Genomic DNA, 14,911 nt, shown 5'->3' with positions numbered 1-14,911 from the left:
CATGCATTACTTTATTGATTACATTATAATATTTTATGATCTATATAAGAAAAAGAAATGGTAAATTTATAAATATAAATGTATTTTAATAACTTCACCAAGAGATATTTAATAATAATAATTAAAAACAAAAAACAAAAACTAGCCTTTTTGCCATGTTTAAAACTTATGCACATTTGGCTTTTTCTATATATGTTAACATTTTGTTGAAATTATATATATATATATATATATATATATATATATATATATATATATCACAAGGATCAGTTATTTTATTTGATGAGCTTGCCCTTTGCCCTACATGGAGAGTCGGTGACTAGTAACTGGTCCTTATGATATGGGGATAAAATTGAAGGCAAGCCAGGGAATTAAAAAACTCATTTTGATAATAAAAGTCGTAATAACAAGCTTGTGCTGATGGCCCGTTGGTGCAATGGCCTTTGAATGTGATTATGTGTCAACGGTGACAATTACCAATTTGGATATTCTCAATGATATTTGATATGACCTAATTGTAATAGGCCACCTTGTACTAAATGAAATGATATGCTTTACATTCATTTCACATTAATTGACGTATCTTGTTTTAAGTGAATTTTATTGTATTTTTAAGTCACTTTTTTTTTTTTTTTTTGAATAATAATTCAATTCTCATTAATATCAAAAGATTAGTCAAGTAGAAACATTATGTTCTACTTGTACAATATCAAAGATACATTCAGGAGTTTCATCTCTCCACAATCTATCCATGACTGATGTAGTGGCCAACTTCACTCGCCGGTGGGCGGCTTCATTCACAGTGCTGCACACGTGACTAGTCTGCCAACGAACGAAAGAGCCTAAGTGTACCTTAGTCTCATCCACCAGATGGCCGCATCTACTCGTATTCTGGGTGTCCGTTTGCAGGGCCGTTATAATCACCTTTGCATCCCCCTCTAAAATAAGACTATGTATTTTTAAGTCACTTAAATGTGTTACATCAACCGGTATGAAATGGGTATTATTGACCTTGGCACTTGGCAGTACCAATCAATTCTTGAATTTATAGTTTAACAATAGTTGATCTAAGGGCTGATTAGTATTGTCACATTAAAAATATAGAATAACAGCAAGATAAAAAGTGTGATTTCTAATATTACTTTATATTGAAGGGCCTGTATATTTTATTGATCTATTATTTTGCAATATGACTTCCATAATGTCATGATACCATTGTTTCATTGTGTGCCCTATCCAACAAAATATACCCATTATTAGACTTAATGAGTGATTTTCACTATCATATCATCTTTTTTTTTTTTTTGGTTCTCACAAGGGGAGGGAAAGGGGACATGTGGATTCCAACTAGTAACTTCCGCTTTATAAGGCGTGGTCTCAAGCCGATTGAATTACCCCTTGAAAACAATAGTTTACTAAATAATATTTCAATTATATAACAGTCTAATAACAATTTACTAAATAACATTATTCATTTCCATATGCTCGACGAATTCAGACCGGCCTCCACAAGAGCCTGATTTATCAGTGGTATTGTGCAATTAATGTCGTTGGATTGAGTATACCAGTAAACTTGTAATAATTCATCCAAACCTTTGTCTCCATTCAACTTTCGGAAATGCATGCATACTCAATGAATAAAGGACGACTACATTATTGAGGTTGTCATATATATTTATATATGAGGAGTATGCCAGTTTACCTTTCTTTTATTTTGTTTTAGCATTTTAATACACAATTACATATAATGCCACTTACATGAAGTAAAAAAATTAAAAGACCAAGAAAAATGACAATTCCTCTTATTTAACAAAGATGTTCGAAATATATGTGCTTTGTACCGAATTATGAAACTTTTCAAAGTGATCATGATTGAGGGAAATTGCTCAAAAAGCCAATGGAAAAGATAGTCGATATAACCTGAGAAGCATCTGACACAAAAGTTAGTCAAGAAAGGAGAGTACTAATGGAGTATTCAACATTAATCCATTTGGTTCTACATTTAAATAAATAATAATAATAATAATAATAAAAATAAACCAACAAGAAGAGAATGAAGTACATAGTTAATTAATCTTATCATCAATTTATTGCAGTATACTATATTTGTAAACCTCTCCTAGCCATAAGGGTATTTCTTGTGTCGAAGAAATTGATTACCCCTTTTCCAAATCATGTCGCTATATATACTTTTCTTTTAGGAATCTGGGGATAGGCTAGGATGAATATGGTATTGCTTGAAGCTTTATACAAACCCCAAAGTTGTCGTTTTCCATGAATCATAAAAAACCCTGTGTGTTGGTTTAATTCCAATACCTGAACTAGTACTCAGGCTTCGCAGAATGAATTTTCAAGTCTATTTTTCCTTCTTCTTTGTTCTTAATAAATATCTGTCAAGAAAATGCCCAAGCAGTGCTGCCAAAGTCTAATTCTCAAACCTTTATCTATGACTATGAGACATGCAAAGTCAAAATTATTGGAGCTAACCCCATCTCCCCCGTGCTCCCTCCATCTCCTGGATGTGTCCAGTGGCATCTGGACCGTCCACAGATGATGGAACCCACTGTGATTGACCCAATGCTAGGAAGTAATGGAGAGAATCAAAACTCGGAAAAATTTTAGTATTTAAATTCAAAACCAATATCTCCAATCACCCTCTTGAATGGTGACTTTTCTGTCTGCGGCTCCTCCTATTAATTTGATTCCCTACCAGGCTGCCATTTCATTTTCTTAATATCTCTCACTCTCTTTCTCTCTCTCCACATAATCCACCACCCCATTTCCGAGAATCCGTATCTGCAGAGCCCTCCTCTCCCGGCCGTTGCTGACAAATTCGCAAGGTCTGCAGAAAAATTTGCCACTTTTATAAAAGCTTTTGCCAGCACAGAAGGTTGATTGGACTCCACATGGGGAGGCACTCTTGCTGTTACAAGCAGAAGCTAAGGAAAGGCCTTTGGTCTCCTGAGGAAGATGAGAAGCTTCTGAATTATATTACCAAGCATGGACATGGGTGTTGGAGCTCTGTCCCTAAACTTGCAGGTGCATACTTTATATATGTATATATATATATATATATACATGATGCTATTGTGATGCAGAACAAAGAGTTTTGATGACGTTCTTCTCCTTTGTATAATATTCATTGGCAGGTTTGCAAAGGTGTGGAAAGAGCTGCAGGTTGAGATGGATTAATTACCTGAGACCCGATTTGAAGAGAGGAGCATTCTCTCAGCAGGAAGAGAATCTGATTATTGAACTCCATGCAGTTCTTGGCAACAGGTGGTTTACGTTCTTCTTCTTCTTTCATACTCTTTAGCTTCTTCTTCTTCTTCTTCTTCTTTCATACTCATAATTAATTAATTATATCCTACTCCACCAGATGGTCTCAGATTGCAGCTCAGTTACCAGGAAGAACAGATAATGAGATAAAAAACTTGTGGAATTCATGCCTTAAGAAGAAGCTCAGGCAAAGAGGCATTGACCCCAACACTCACAAACGCCTCTCCGAGGTCGAGATTGACAAAGACAAAAGCAATGAGAAAACATCCAATGAAGTGAATCTCATTGAGGCATCAAATTCAAAGCCACCTCCAATAGATCGATACCCAGTTGATGTTTCTTCCGCCTCCAAGATCAACAACAGCAATAGTTTGAAACCCACCCAGGAATTCTTCCTAGATAGGTTTGGACCAGCTGGTGCTACGACTTCCCATGAAAGCTCCAGCACCAGTTGCAGGCCTTCTGATCTGGTGGGGTATTTCTCTTTCCAGCATTTGAATTATGGGCCCGATATCGGGCTCTCTGTAAATACTTCTCTTTGCTTCAATCAAAATTCCAGATGCTCTGAGATGATTCCAGACTACAATTCTACTACTATGACTTCCACAATGCTTCATTCCGTGTCAAGCTCAAGCTCAATTTTCCCAACTGTAAAACCTTCTGTAAGTCTTCCCTCCAACAATCGCTCCTTAGGCTCTAGTGGGGTCCAGAACTGGGAAACCAGTACCTTCAGTAACAACGGTAGCAACAGCAATAATGGAAGCAGTAGCAGTACTATCGAATTGCAAGGGAATAGTAACTTCTTTGAGAACCATGCTTTCGCTTGGGGAGTGGCAGATCATGTAAAATCTGATAAACAAGCCGATGCTGAAGACATCAAATGGTCCGAATATCTCCATACGCCGTTTCTGTTGGGAAGCGCACTACACAATCAAACCTCTCATCAACCTATTTGCAGTGACATAATTAAACCACAAGAAACAGGCTTCACAACAGACGGGTCAAGTACCACTTGGCAGCAACACCCATTGCAAGCTTCGGACATATATAACAAGGACCTCCAGCAACTTGCTGTGACTTTTGGACAAACCCTTTAGCTTGCACTTGACATTTTGAGATGAGGCTTAATGGAAAAAAGGGTATTTTCTGGTTACAGGTGTGTGCTATATACAACTTTCTTTTGGTTTTGTAAATGTGTCTCATACAGATCTTCCTAGCCTTTTTTGTTTCATTTCTTACAATATTTTTTGTGATTTGTTTGAGCTTATTATGTTTATGCCTTGTCCATGAAACACAATAGAATTACTAAATAAGGCTTATTGCAGTGTCTCTTCTGCTTAATTATTATATCCTACGTACATTTATTCTGGATTAATCATATGTTGTAAGTTTATTCGTCAATAATTTTTTTTTTTTAAAAAAAAAAAGCACCTTTTTTATAGTTTGAAAAAGCTTGTGCCTTCCTTCACCTTTCCAGATCGAAGTTCAAGGTGATTGTGACTCTATGTGCAAGATATCCGTATCTGTTGGCTTCCTGGGATTTTATTTTCACTTAAATATTATCCATCTCTTTCTGTCTTGATCCTTTTCACATTGAAAAATAAACAAAATTTCCATATGATCTTTTCTAATGCAAAATTCAAGGGACCGTTTTTCTTAAATGGGTGTCTATCACTGTCTCCCTACAGATGGAGATGGTTTTCACTTTTTGACAGTCTTTAAGTCACTTCCCCCCTTCAAGACTCAATGACTGAAGACAAGAAATCATAGATGTCGTCCTGTGGTTTACCTCACCCAGATAGAAGTCCTAGAGATGATGTTGCCATAATTTCAAGCATATATAGGTGGAAAATCCAACTAATAAGAGGGTCGAGACTCGAGGCTAAAGCCCCACAGGCCACAACAAGCTCATAGCAATCAACCAGCTGGTCAAGCAATACTGGAAATGACTTTCACTCCGATCAAGACCATAAATTCCTTGTCTGATAGGCCTCTTTGCAGTACTAACATTATCTTAAGGAAAAAAAAAATTCCATCCAATATCAGTATATGGGAATGGGGATATTTAAGTGTACAGTATATATTGAGAGGTGACAAGTTTTGTACCACTCATCCATTTGTACCATTTATTACAAGAGGATGCCAATGCGCGGTGCCCGTAGTGTGGGCCTCTATTTTACCAGTTTGATATAGAATGGGGTCCCCGCAAGGGGCATCCATTGATGCTGAAACTTCAAGAGAGAAAGCAAGTAGAGTTTGGTGTTTCAGTAGAACATGATAGAAATCAGTCAAATAGCTGATAATGATATCAGGGAGGATCGGACATGCTCAGTTTATCTCTCTTTGAAAGAAACATGGGTAAATCCTGCCAAAGGGAATATATAGTAGCAACTCCCATGAGATTAAGCCTTGTTGGATAACACTTATTGTTTTTTTTTTTTCTGTTCAAAACAAAAACATTAACAAATAATGCTTAAAACATAAAATACTCATATATCATTCGAAATTACTTTTAACTTTAAGTCACGTTTAAAACATTTTTTTACACAAATAATAAAAAACACTCTAAAAACATTAATAAAGAGCTTCAGAAAAAGTCGGACTCCAAAAAGTGTTTCACCATGCCTCTTCACCAGAATAAAATTACTAAGTAAAAGCAGTATCTTCCACAAAGAAAGAATTAAAAAATAAAATGACATAAAATTTATCAAGTAACAACATTTCTAAATTTTAAAGTGTAACACTCCGAAAAATCAAGTCTCATATTGGGTGATCAAGTGAATTGTGAAGGTTCATGAGTCTTTAGTCTCACACTTGTTATTTATTAGATGAAAATAGACTATATAAATGATTATAGAGAACTTCAATTGTATAATTGATCAATCATTTTAAGGTATAGTTCAAGGTCATCCCATTCATTTCTCTCATGTACACAAAAGTTGGCCATCCATATGTGCAGTGTGCACACATTGAAGTAGTCTCCCTCAAAGAATAGGTCAATGTCTCTTTATGTATACACAATATATATATATATATACCAAATTATTGGGTCTATTTGTTGGGGTCCTACAATCATGCGTAGGAAAAGAACAAAAAGCATTGTGTTGCAATGGCAGACTGATCAGATGAGATGGCAGCAATGTGGTGGCAAGCTTTGATCCCTATATTCATACAGATTTGCGTCAGAAAATTGTACATTTTGGAATCTTAGCTTTTCTTTTAGTATAATACAACAGCAAGGACCAATTTTTTTTTTAATATGTGTTTACGAATATGAATGTGATGATAATGACAATGATTTTGCTGATAATGCAGCAATGATGATGATCTATAAAATAAGCATTATAAGAAGATTATGTTCTGGATGAAAGATACACATGCATATGTGCAGAAATCAAGGTGAATAAGACTAAAGCCACCAGTTTTTAAGTAATAGTTGAGGCTTGGAGAAGCAGGAGGGGAGACAAAGGTAGGTCGGGGGATTGAATTATACCAAGGGTAACAAATTCTCCTACATAGCAATACAAGTCACAAATTTTTTTCTTTTAGTGAAAAGAAAAATGTTAGTCAGTAGGGATACAGTGGAATAATTCTAAAAATCACACCACACCGCACCCCATTTTACTAGTTAGACTAATGTAATAGTGTTCATCAACCTTGATTTAATGACTGATGACCTAGTCACGTTAGCCCAATGAGATGGAGGTGTGATTTTTAGCATTTGTCTTTCAGTATTAATTACGAAAACCAATGGTAACATGAAAGAGTGGTATAAAAAGACGTTCACCTCAATACTTTCTGATAGCCCAAAATGAAAAATAAAAAAAATACAAATCTAGAGAATTTGCTAGTGGGCTTTTGCCTAGTAAAGAGTGGAAGAGGTGAGTTTATAGAATTTAGGGTTTAAACGGGAGGCTCTCAAATCTAAATTCACTATTAAAAGACACCAAAAGGCATATGTAGATTAGGAAACAGTTGATTGTAAATGGTGTGTTTCGGGCTACTTAGGTCAACTTTAGGTTTATGCTCACGCTCGTTTGGGTTCTATGCATCCATTAGAAAACTTGATGCCTGGTCTTTTGAGTTTTGTTTATTTTCATAAAATACAATCTATCTGGCTGCCCAATACGTTACTCATCCAACATATGATTAAAGGATTAAGAACAAGGAATCCTACAATCCTTCCTTTCCAATAATTCGAGACGAATCTCAAATCTTACCACAATCATTGTTACAAGTTTCTGATACAACTTGTTTCCAACAAATAATACCCACTAAGAGAATAAAATACTACGAAAATCGTAAAGGGTCACATGAAAGGATCATTATTAAAACGGAATTAACTCAACCATATTTTACTAACAACAAAGAAGCGAATGAGAAATTTAGTATTTGAAAAGAAGTTAAAATCCAAGAAAAAAAAAAAAAAAATCAACTACTGGAAGAAAATATTGGTGCAAAACTCGAAGCTTGTGTATCCATAAGAAACACTAAACTCGTTTTAGGGAGGTATACATAAAAACACAACCTGCCAGTTGATGCCGTAGCATAGTAAATCTTCCTTGGAGGATTGTTGTTAGCCATATAAATTACTTGATGATGTTATACCTACAAGTATTGGGCAGTTTGGCAAATAGTCTCTCAATACTAACGTTATACCTACAACTCTTTTACAATTTATTAACACGTGTCAACATTTGATTAGAACCACCAACTTTCAATTAAATGCTGACACATGTTAGCAAGTTGTAAAAGTGTTATGGGCCTAGCATTTTTCCATTTAGGTTATACCAGCCAAAAAATGCCCCAAGTGTAAGTTCACCATTGATAACACAAAGATATTGACAAATACCAGAACCGTTCATCATTCTCTCTCTCTCTCTCTCTCTCTCTGTGAAATCAAGAGTTCAAATTTGTTCAAATTCAATGACTTAAATGGTGTTGATGTTGCCAATCAACCCTCTTCAACAAACAAACAAATATAATATTTCGGATGAATACCTCAGTTAAGCACATGGACTGCCCAATAGCAGTAGCATAAGCATAGCAAATAAGTTATTACAAGGACAACAAAAAATTGTAAAGGTAAACTACATTCACCATGAAATTGCTAAATATCAATGCGAAGGTGCTGAATACATTTGCAATTCTCAGCAACCTTCATTTTTTTATTATTATTTTTGTCATCTATCAAAATTCAATTGATTTTGCTAAGTTCTTTTCATATCAATAGAAATAAATTGATCTCTCGGTAAGATACCACGTGAATCAACCAATTGGTAGAACTTGGCTCATTTAAAAACCAGATTGTGGCAACTCTTGTCACAAGGGTAAGGACAGTCGACGACTTTAACGCTTGCTCGGTCAAAATACCAGTCTCCCACAGCAAGTGCAATCGCCTACATGTTGGCAATTATATAATTTCAGGCGCTTTTAAACTCTTGTTTATACAAAACCCATATAGAAGAGCAGAGGAATCAGTTTCGAAATGCAAGTATTCAGCATAGGTAAAAGAGGTAAAAGACCTCACTACCAGCAAAATAGTCAAATCAGCAGTGCCTATAAAAGACAATAAAGAATCCTCATCTGAGAGCTAAAAGGAAAGCAGTTTAAGTCTTGTCTGATTTTTCTTTTGAATTTCTTTTGCCGAGGGAAGATATTTGTTACAGAAGAAGTAGCAGCATTTAAAAGGTCGTGAAAAGCACATGAGATGTCATCTGCTAGGTAGTTCTGCAGGTGATTTTGAGATAATACATATATATGTGTAATGTGTTGATACAGGAAATTTCAAACATATTCAGCCAACATTTGGTTTCTAAGTTGTGAGCAATCCTTCCCTGCCACGAATGTCAGATTTAAAAAAACTTGCACCTTTATTATTGAACCAGTCACTAAAAGTTATGATGCATCGTTTCCCTTTGCCTCCAGTTTTGATCAAGGGGAGTTTCCTAGCATATACATCGAGACATCTATGGAGTAAAGATGAGGTAAATGCAATATGGAGCCTAATTATTCATCAAACCCCGAGCAGTACAATGCTAGAAAAGTCTCATGGGATAAGATTCATCATGGAAATTTTGAAGTCAAGGTATTATCATATTATCTTTGGTAACTAAGAAACTCACAATCATGTATGTGTGTACCAATACATATGTACATACAAATTTAACTGTCACGACAAATATAATAACTCTGGTGCTTTATGGCTATGATGTGTCAAAGCAAAATATAATTAGTTGAGTCAGCCATACCTTCTTTCCTATAACTGGAGAATCATCAGCAAACCATGTATCCTGCCTCTCTGTTTGGCAGTGAGCAAAACAAGAATTTATAAACATCCCATTTTGTCTAGACAATGAGAAGTGTCTCAGTGCCTTCAGCATTTCATTCCTGAACCCTGTTCCATCAAACAAAGAAGTGCCTTATATAAGTAGATTAAATTTAGTCATTATGTTTTGAAGCCAATATGAAATCAGAAGCTCAAGCTAGTGATTTCACATTTATGAAATCACCTTGCAGAAATTGGATCTGTGCTGGAGTACATTTTTCATGATTTAATCTACAATAATGCCAATAGCCTGAGGGATCCGCTGATGGTGGAGCTAAACTGGATTGTACCTGATTTCAAGGAGAAAATTTATGACTTAATTCATCTAACTTGTTGCTTGAGGCCCTCCATTGCTACTCACAATGCAAGATAATCCATCCATTATAGACATTAAGATGAATCAAAAGTCCAATCTATGTAACAGAATAATTACCTGCCATGAATCATAGGCTGTATTGAGAATAAAAAGTGGTGTTTTAATGTCGCCAATTGAGTTTTGAGGGAAGAAGCACTGAGAAGGAAAAAAGGATAAAAAGTCAACAGAGCACAGAATGTTGTGTTTCATCTGATCCATTCAAGATGAGGTATATGCCTGAGAAAATCATAAGAGATTACCGAAGTTGGATCTAGGCGGTTAGTACAGAAATGTGGCAGATTATTCCGCACTGCCTGCAATAATTATACAAATCAAGCATCCATTACAATCACGACAAATGGTCCAAGCTTGTATAAGAAAGATTAAGGGAGTCAGAACTCCAAAAAATATCATTTTAGCAAGCTAGGTACAATGGCTCGGTTGACACATTCTCTCAGACACAGACAGTAATGCCATTAGAGCACTGACTTGGCATGTATGACATGAATTTAAGTCTAGGGCATAAGATCAGGTTTATGTGCTCATAGACAATTATCATGTTTGATACAAAACCTTGGCTACACCATAGTACATGGTGACTCCAGAAAGAGAAAATAAAAAGGATGGACAGTGAAAAGAAGCTCATTATCAAAAAATAAAAAAAGAAAGAAAGAAAGAAAGAAAATTTCCGCTTAAGAATTACTAGTCAATCTTATATTGTTGACTAAAGAAATTTCATGGCAGCCATCTTGATGGACCACAAGATGGACGTATGCCATTTGCATGGATTTTATAAATCATTTCTGAAAAACTCTCTCTAAAATATTTTTACCAGACAATGCAGGCCACCAATCTATCAATTTTTATTGAGATAATCAATAATGAGTGGTCACAACAGAGAAAATTAAAAATAAGATAGCATCTCCACCAAAAAAATAGTTAACAAAGATTCACCTCATTGTAATTGCTAGATTGGCAAGAAGTACAACAGTTTCATTCTTCTTAGATTATTGAGCGAGTATGATACATGCATGAATTCGATCTTGTTATATCACCAATTTTCCCAAAAGCCTAAGCTAATAAGAATAGTATCAGTTGATTGGTATTCTAACACTCTCCCTTATATATGGACCAGACTCTTATTCAATAAGTGTTGCTCAACACGTAAAATATTTAACTTGAATAAGAGAATTTGAATTTGAATTCAAAATATTTACTTTAATACCATATTAAATCACTAGTTGCCTAAAAAACTAAAGCTAATAAGAAAATATAAATTTAATTATTTAATTAATATTCTAATATATCTCATATTGATACAATCAACATCCAATGATAAAATCTATATCTAATAGTAGGCCCTCAAAAACTAGAGCTGATAAGAAAAATGTAAATTTAATTATTTAATTAATATTCTAATATATCTCATATTGTTACAATCAACATCCAACGATAAAATCTATATCTAATAGTAGGCTAATTTTGAATACAACAATAAGACATTTGTCATTTTGATTTCAAACTTCATTAACAAAGTACTTACAGTACCCACAGGTCAATTCAAAACAAAGTCCACAACCATGGAAATATGCAAAACATTCCAAGTTACAAAGTTTAAAATCAACATAGTACCTGCAAGCCTACTACACCACCAAACATGCTCCTGAGTGTACGCCCACCTGATACATCGGCCCTATAATTCCAAGGCAAGACAATTTTAATTATAACTATTAATAAATGAGAAAAGGAACAATTCTACATAGAAATATTGTGAAGTATAAGAGCATGAAGAGGTCGTATTTACGCATCAAGGAACATTCCAGCATCACTTAGGCACTTCACTTTAGTAGTTCTTGGTAATAAACCTCGGAACTCATCACAGTGTAAAATAGATGCCAGACCCCCAGCAGAGCACCCAGAAAGAAGAGCCTGAAGCAGGTATTCATACGTGAAAAAAGATCATAAAGTAAAAAGGGATGAAAACAGAACAGATTAACGATGAATATTGAACCTGGTGAGCAAAGTGCATTCCCTTTGACAGTAAATCTTCCATTGCAGCCAACCATATACGCTGTCCCCTAAATTGCAGCCGTGCAGCCTAAGAAACAGAGTCTTATATGTTATTGAATGGCGAACACAAACAAATAAGAAAAATTGGGAATCAACAATGCACTTTTAGATGCCAATTAGATTTTCCAATCAAGTTATTAGATAGTCAATTGACTTGACCACTTTGATTGATGGATAAAGATAAGAATGAAGACCATTCTCTTTCTCCTGCTCTCTCTTATGAAAACATAACTTGTGTCATTGTGCAGCTATCACTAATATATGTTTTTAAGGCACAACATATAAACCATGGAAAAAAAGGTTAGGAAGGTTGATGGAGCTTGTTCATACAAATTGAGCACCAAGATACCAAAGCATTTTTTCCAGAAATATAATATTCATGACGGAGAATTAAAATCAATATTTCATGGAAACAGTAAATGGTAAAATATTCCTACAAACCTTATCTTCACCATCCCCAGTAAAGGAGGCACCATCACAGTAACGAAGTTTTACTCTATTCCAGTTGAAAAAATCTGCAACCCCGTATAGAGAATATAGTGGTCAAGAAAGTTCTGGCAATAAAAAAGCAGAAGCAGCAAAAGGCAGAATCAGTTCATTATATTGCCAAGTTCAAGAGTAAACCAGGATTTTGTTCAGCTTTATTGCTCAGTATTCCTGTAAATGCTATCTCCTTTTCCATGTATGTTGAGGATCCACGTCGAGTTTTTTTGCGGTAAACACAAGTTCTAATGTTATTACACCATCCGCCTCCCTGCCACAATATATTTGAATAACTTGAGTCCTCAAGTAAGTACACCACTACAGTATTAAGAGGGTAAGTTGAGACTTGTGTAGCCAGTGTACTAACCAAAAAGTGTCATAATCAACTAGTGATAATGATGATTCTGATGATAACAACAATAAGAATGATAACAGGAGCAACAACAGTAAGAATAATGTTAAAAAGAAAGTGCATCTTAGAGAGTCATAGAGCTGTAATCTCAAAAACTTCGATACAACATAACTCTGATACTGTGAAAAGCCTTGAACCATATTGGAGATATACCAAGCAAAAACACAGCTGAAACATTTACTATGTTGCATTTGACATTAAAGATCATATAACTGTTTTTCAATGAAGCAGTAATCTGTCTTGTGAGAATATCATATTTTCCTGAAACGACCGGATAGCCAGGAGTACACACAATAGCTGTTGAAGCACAAAATTATCAACAAGAAACCTTGAAACACCAATAGAACTTGTTACAATACCAGACAAATTCAGCTTGATGGTTGTACTTACATAAGCCAAATGCTTGCATTAGACAGATTTTAATTTATTCCAAATAGTAAAGATTCCACAGGAGAAACATATGCAAACATATAGTATATTAGGGAAGTATATATGCAAGTAATATAATGCAAGAACTATGCATTTTAAAGGATGCCATTTCAAGTCTATCTCACAAACCTCCAATTGAATGAGCCAACTATTTGCTCCTGACCCATATCCACGATGCCAATGATATCCGGGTAGCGTTCCATCCAAGCAGACTGCAACGGTGAAAACAGAATGTGGTTTATTAGATCAAAATGAGACAAATTTCATAATATAAAACACCAGATATTAGAAGTCATTATTTACAAAATGAATTTGAATTTAAGAGAATGACAATTACGAGAAGGATAGCCTCATAGGTAATTGAAAATGATCTGTCAATAGACGAGAGAGTGATGGAGCATTGGAGCGGTTGAATAAAATCACCAAATAGTCCAATTGAACAAGATAGATAAACTTAATTAACTTATCAAAACCAACACAAGCAACAATCGTAACCACATTATTGTAAATTATATTCAGCCAACAGAACAAATAAAGAGCAGTGAAATAACATCGAAAAAAATAATTGGATGAAAGAGAATAATAACGAAAACAGAAGGCTGAGTGCACATGGGACAGTATATTAATATAAATCTGCTACCCTGTTATTTGCATTAAACCCATATCTAACGCAGTAATGCCCATATCTAATTCGAGCGAACTACCGAAGTATTAATGTAAATAAAGAAAAATAGCAGGAAATCACAAAAGCAAAAAATTAAAAATAAAAGGAAGAAAGGAAGAAAGAAAGAAAGAAAATTTGCAATGATAATAGAAAAAGAATGTACCTGCTCCTTTTGCGCCAGCGCCTTGAATGAGGGTAAGTCCTACCATCAAAGCGTCAGGAACCATTGCAGGTTTGGAGACTCCATAAGCCTCCGCTTCGAAGAAATACATTGCTGTTTCATTGAGATGAAGCTCCTCAAACCCATCAACCCAGTTGCTAAAAACAAGTAGGATTATAATCCCCACCCACAGACGCTTCATCATGGCTACCTCCCTAGAGTTCAATCACTCTGCCACTCAAACCCTGTCAAAGAAATCGAAGAACACAAACAAGGCAAGCCAGAGATGGTTGCCTAAGGTTTGTATATATTTACCATTTATCTAACGGCCCGGCCAGAAGCTGAATTAGTATACTCTCTATACACAACAAGGAGAAAAGATTTATAACAATATCTTTTATTACGAAATATAGGAGCTAAATATAGGAGACAATCTCAAATCTTGTGTTTGGACAGTGTTTTTTTTTTTTTTTTTCTGTTGCAGTGAAGATTGTTTGCCGGGCTTTTTAAGGTTTTATGACCCTGGGAGCACGTTTGGAATCTTATTTATGCTTAAGTAAGAAGAGGAAAGCTAAAACGACGGTAATTAAATGCTCTATCTCACAAACGATTTAGGACCGCTGATAAGAATGATCAGACCAATATCTAAACGAGGACGCATCAACTGGGATCCGTGTGTGCAATGGTTGAAGCTCTAGACTAGAGACAGAAAACAGCGGTGAATGTGAATC

General features: G+C 35.2%; 2 protein-coding genes across 4 annotated transcripts; one reads left to right on the top strand and one right to left on the bottom strand.

The window, feature by feature from the left end:
- The first annotated feature begins 2,419 nt into the window (after positions 1–2,419).
- LOC132188319 (transcription factor MYB61) lies at positions 2,420–5,447 on the top strand. 2 transcript variants are annotated; one of them, XR_015912656.1, is made up of 4 exons: positions 2,420–3,039; positions 3,150–3,279; positions 3,380–4,435; positions 4,968–5,447. XR_015912656.1 is itself a non-coding variant. In XM_059602743.2 (3 exons), exons 1-3 carry the CDS (start codon positions 2,907–2,909, stop codon positions 4,374–4,376), a joined length of 1,260 nt encoding a protein of 419 aa, XP_059458726.1. In that variant the 5' UTR covers positions 2,420–2,906; the 3' UTR covers positions 4,377–4,683. The 2 variants fall into 2 exon arrangements, 1 of the variants encoding a protein (XP_059458726.1); XM_059602743.2 differs by lacking the exon at positions 4,968–5,447 and having other exon boundaries at positions 3,380–4,683.
- A 2,795-nt stretch (positions 5,448–8,242) lies between these two features.
- On the bottom strand, positions 8,243–14,900 carry LOC132187242 (Pectinacetylesterase family protein). Of its 2 annotated transcripts, none has more exons than XM_059601488.2 (12): positions 14,184–14,900; positions 13,486–13,568; positions 12,657–12,786; positions 12,474–12,547; positions 11,974–12,060; positions 11,767–11,891; positions 11,595–11,655; positions 10,223–10,276; positions 10,041–10,118; positions 9,792–9,897; positions 9,531–9,676; positions 8,243–8,678 (listed from the first exon to the last, which is right to left on the bottom strand). In XM_059601488.2, exons 1-12 carry the CDS (start codon positions 14,383–14,385, stop codon positions 8,571–8,573), a joined length of 1,254 nt encoding a protein of 417 aa, XP_059457471.1. In that variant the 5' UTR covers positions 14,386–14,900; the 3' UTR covers positions 8,243–8,570. The 2 variants fall into 2 exon arrangements, with proteins under 2 accessions (XP_059457471.1, XP_088373456.1); XM_088517330.1 differs by lacking the exon at positions 14,184–14,900 and adding an exon at positions 13,694–13,823.
- Positions 14,901–14,911: the final 11 nt, after the last annotated feature.

Source organism: Corylus avellana, chromosome 6, assembly GCF_965113065.1.
Source record: "Corylus avellana chromosome 6, dhCorAvel1.hap1.2, whole genome shotgun sequence".
Taxonomy (NCBI): domain Eukaryota; kingdom Viridiplantae; phylum Streptophyta; class Magnoliopsida; order Fagales; family Betulaceae; genus Corylus; species Corylus avellana.
Note: the sequence above shows the minus strand (reverse complement) of the source record. Positions and strands in the feature narration are given on the sequence as shown.

Bases quoted from the DNA above. Each gene is read 5' to 3' on its own strand.
- LOC132188319 (XM_059602743.2), top strand. From the start codon at position 2,907: ATGGGGAGGCACTCTTGCTGTTACAAGCAGAAGCTAAGGAAAGGCCTT. The intron at 3,040-3,149 runs GTGCATACTTTA...ATTCATTGGCAG, and splicing joins CTCTGTCCCTAAACTTGCAG to GTTTGCAAAGGTGTGGAAAG. The intron at 3,280-3,379 runs GTGGTTTACGTT...CTACTCCACCAG, and splicing joins CATGCAGTTCTTGGCAACAG to ATGGTCTCAGATTGCAGCTC.
- LOC132187242 (XM_059601488.2), bottom strand. From the start codon at position 14,385: ATGATGAAGCGTCTGTGGGTGGGGATTATAATCCTACTTGTTTTTAGC. The intron at 10,277-11,594 runs GTACTATGTTGA...TAATTATTGCAG, and splicing joins GTGGTGTAGTAGGCTTGCAG to GCAGTGCGGAATAATCTGCC. The intron at 8,679-9,530 runs GTATGGCTGACT...GCCAACATGTAG, and splicing joins CTCCAGTTATAGGAAAGAAG to GCGATTGCACTTGCTGTGGG.